The sequence below is a fragment of the Otolemur garnettii genome, unplaced genomic scaffold (genome assembly GCF_000181295.1).
Source record: "Otolemur garnettii isolate 467f Iridium unplaced genomic scaffold, OtoGar3 scaffold00083, whole genome shotgun sequence".
NCBI lineage: Eukaryota > Metazoa > Chordata > Mammalia > Primates > Galagidae > Otolemur > Otolemur garnettii.
In genome coordinates, this window is record NW_003852478.1 from 5,310,592 (window position 1) to 5,314,641 (window position 4,050).

Below are 4,050 nucleotides of genomic sequence, written 5' to 3' on the forward strand. Positions count from 1 at the left end.
TATATATGATATCAGATATATAATTTGCAAATAATTTCCCCAATTCTATGGGTGGTTCTTTCAATTAAAACAAAATTTTATCTACTCAGTAATTTGCTTCTTGTTACAAAAGTCATGGCTGTATTTCCTTGTTTATACAGTATGTACGTAAGTCCTTTTGTGTATTGGGTCGAGTGTTTTTCTTGTTGACATGCACCTCTTTGGCTTTCAGAGTGTACTTTCATCTTGCTGATTTTCCACTGTTTTTTTTCAGACTCTTTGTAGTAGCTGTAGATTTGGACGATGGCCACCATTTCACCAGTACTTTCCATGGGCCAGGCACTGTGCCCAGCCGCTTTGCGTGAGTGTTATCAATCAAGAGGGTGGAGGGACCCGGGACACCTGGCCTGCAGAGCTCTGCACACGACACCAGCACGCCACTCCCTGCTCTGTCTGCAACTGCGCAGCGTAGAGCCAGAACTCAGCACAGTGAGTCACAGGGTCGGAGGAAAGCCGTTCTCAGTCTTCACTCCCCTTAGCTCCTTAGCATGAGCTTTCCTCAGCAAGCCTGTCTCTACCTGCCAGGTTCAATGATTGCCCTTGCTCCTGGCGGTTGCTGTCATGGAAATGAGGAAGACCCCCTCTAAACATGTATACACACATATTCAAAACCAACTGTCACAATGGCTGGGAATCTTGCCGTCAAGATCAAAGGAGCTCCGGTGAGCCTTTCTTACACATGAATGTTTGCCGGCTCTCCATTTCACAGAAGCAGCTCGGTGTCCAGATGCTCCTCGTGACTTGGTATCATTTGTCTCTTAGCCTCTTCTAAACTTTGCCCCTTAAACAGTACCTCCTCCACGCACTACTTTTTAGCTGGAACACACACTCCATTTACTCATCAAATACTTTCTCTTTTCTTCATTTATAGGTTTCTGAAACATTTAATATTCATTCCTAACAAGTTGAAAAATTGGGCCAACATTCCATTCGCACTTGGCTTCTCAATCTGGCGGCTAATTAGTAATCAAGGACTCCGCTATCCTGACCAGGAACACCTGTCGGCAGCGTGGGCTCAGTATAATTACTCCTAGTAACGAAAGTGTAAAAATAAGCAAAATGTATCATTCTGGCTAGATTCAATTAAGAGTTTTGCTTTGCTACAGGAAACCTCTTTAGTCACTGACAATTCACCTGAGTTAGTTGAGCTGGATTTTAAACAGGGAAGAGTAATGAAAGGATTTTGTAAATTGAATTTTTAAAATGCTTCTTTTCGAGGCAGCTGAAAAGACACCTTCCATCCCCATTCTATTTTCCCTGAACCCATCTGGCAAAGTAATAGACTTAAAGGATGTAAGTAAGATAACTAATTAAAGACAGGGTTTAAAGAAAGTCCTGTTTGTTGTTCTTCAGCTGGCAAGCCCCCCAGTAAAAGCATACCTGCTTGCTTGGAGGCGGCAAATGGGGCCCTTTCTCTTGGTTTTCATGAGTAGACATAGAAGCCATGGCGAGTTCCTGCTTGTTCTTCCCCTAGTTCAGTGTTCTCTGCTCACTCCGTGACCCCCTATCTACAGAAAATAGAAGAGCATCAGCACCCAAGGACTGAATGTGTACAGCAAGCTAAAAATACCCTCAGTATCAACTGAACTTATTTGGAAAACTTACTTTCATTTGTCACTAGTCCATCAGCAAATGCAATTCTAACGCTCCTCTTCCACTAACACACACGCATTAACTCGCTAATGGTGACAGATCGGATTTAGAGTGAAGTGTCGCACAGCGCACAGTGCAATGTTTCATTACTATAAATTGTGTCCTAAAAATAAAAGCCCCAATTCAATACAGTCATTAACTACACAAATCCTTACTAAGCACCCGGTGTGTGCCAGGCCAGAGGGTACGGAGCAGGATCAGACAAAATCAGTGAGGAAGGAACTCAGAGTCAAAAAGGGAAGACAGATGGTCAACAGTTGCACAACATAAAAAGGGATGCCCTGTATTGTGGCGGCACCTGTGGTCCCAGCTACTCGGGAGGCTGAGGCAAGAGAATCGCCTAAGCCCAAGAGCTGGAGGTTGCTGTGAGCTGTGACGCCACGGCACTCTACTGAGGGTGACAAAGTAAGACTATCTCTAAAAACAAAGCAAAACAAAACAAAAAAGGGCTGCCGTAAGTAGAGGTATGCCCAGGGTGCTCAGGAAGGAGAGGAAGGAAGGTCCACTCCATCTGCCAGGTCACCCAGAAGACTAGGGAGCTTTCCAGAGTATGACATGTAAAGGGTAGATGGACGGCGAGGCCAGGAGGACCAGGGTGGAAGACAATGCAATAGTCCAGACGGGGAGCTACAGATGCCTGAAGAAAGGCTCTGTGGGAAGGACAGAGATGATAAACCTGGGTTTGGAAATGGTGGATGTAGTGCCTGTCAAGACAAGCAGTGGAATTAGCCAGTAGAGATTAGAATATTTGAGGATTTGAGTCTGGAGTTCCAGATTAAGGGTAGGCTGGAGAGATGAATTTGGAAGTTACTATCATAGAGATGAGAGTTAAATCAGGGTATGTGAAAAAATTTGTCTCATAAGAATATCAGAGAGTGTGAAGTTGAGCCCAAGGGAATATTAACACTCATTGTGTGCTCGGTGCCCAGCTGTCTGGACTTCGTATCAACAAGAGAAGGAAAAACAAAGTAGGCCAAAGAAATGGCTGAGAGGAAACAGCTACAGAGAGGACAGGGAATTTCTGAAGGAAATGTTTCATCAATGGTGTCACATGGCTCAGAGACTGGACCCTGGATTTGGCAATAATGGATGTACTCCAAGTGGACTCTGAGCCTCATTCTCTCCGCCCACCTCCAATGGCCATTCTGCAGCCCTGGACTCCACAACTATCACCGATTCTCTGTAAAATGAGCATTTTACAAATATACATTTCTGATTCCTACATGAGTTACTAAACTGCAAGGCATATGAGCCAAAGGGACCCCTACTTCCTGTGCATTTCACTTTAGATGCCTAATGTAATTGCAGAGGCAGCCTGGTGCCCTGTAGGACAAAGTGCTGGAGTCAGAGAAACCAGAGTTCAAATACTGACTTTACTCCTGGCTAGCCATGTGCGTTGGGACATACGACTTAATGTGTCTGTGCCTGGGTTTTCTCACCTGTTACCTGGGCATAATGGACAATCTGGAGGGGCTGTTGCAAGGATGAGGGATGAGGATGAGAGATGAGGGATGAGGATGAGAGATGAGGATGAAGGATGAGGGATGAGGGAGGATAAGGATGAGGGATGAGGATGAGGAATGAGGATGAGGAATGAGGATGAGGGATGAGGATGAGGGATGAAGATGGGGGATGAGGATGAAGGATGAAGATGAGGGATGAAGTCCAGACAGCCTCAGCTCCGCACCCGAGCACACAGCGATTGTGTTGTTCTCAGAGTGGCCCTGAGCACCTTATTTCCTGAGCACCCCCAGGGAGTCTCTGCTGACTTAATGGACAAATTAGATTATTTTTACTTAGTCAGGCATTAAGCCACTGCCACAGGTCAGGAAGCACAGATACTACGCCGCCTCAACTTTGCGGTCGGGTCCCCTGTACCCGATGAATCCTCAGTCCACATCGAAGCAACCTAAGCCTTCTGGGGGTCTGGCCTTGGATATCAGCTCCCGTCACCCACAGCCGGTCTGGTCTCTGCTTCTGGGTGGAAGGGAAGGGGGGCCAGGGTGCTGAGAAGTGGGCAGGAAAGTGCGCTGCGGTGGGGGGAGGGGTTCAGCATGGACAGGAAGGGACGAGGTAGGATGGACAGTGGGAGGAGGGTCACCGCACCTTCTGATGGTGGAAGGGGGCGGTCCTGGGGGGGGTCCTGGGGATCGGCCTGCCGGAATCTGCCAGCACGACACCCAAGCGCTCCCTGGTCCCCTGTCCCGGCCGGGCCCGCAGCGGGCCAGTCACCGAGGACGCCTGAGCCAGAGGAGGGCTGGAAGGCGGCCACCGCCGAGCTGCGCAGCCTTCAGAGGGCTGTCCTGCCGGTGCCCTCGTCCCCAGGGCCTCCGCGAATAAAGCGGGCCCCTCCCGCTG

At 48.2% G+C, this 4,050-nt stretch overlaps 1 protein-coding gene across 5 annotated transcripts in view; it reads right to left on the minus strand.

The window, feature by feature from the left end:
• Positions 1-4,050, minus strand: part of OCIAD2 (OCIA domain containing 2) — a 20,676-nt gene that overhangs the window by 15,860 nt on the left and 766 nt on the right. For 2 of the 5 annotated variants that reach the window (XM_003794596.3, XM_023515961.1), the window contains exon 2: positions 1,420-1,547. In XM_003794596.3, the coding sequence (XP_003794644.1) occupies positions 1,420-1,485 (66 nt within the window). In that variant the 5' untranslated portion in view covers positions 1,486-1,547. Of the gene's footprint in view, positions 1-1,419; positions 1,548-1,644; positions 1,779-4,050 lie in introns of those variants that run through there. The other 3 variants (XM_023515965.1, XM_023515962.1, XM_023515963.1) reach the window with 2 other exon arrangements.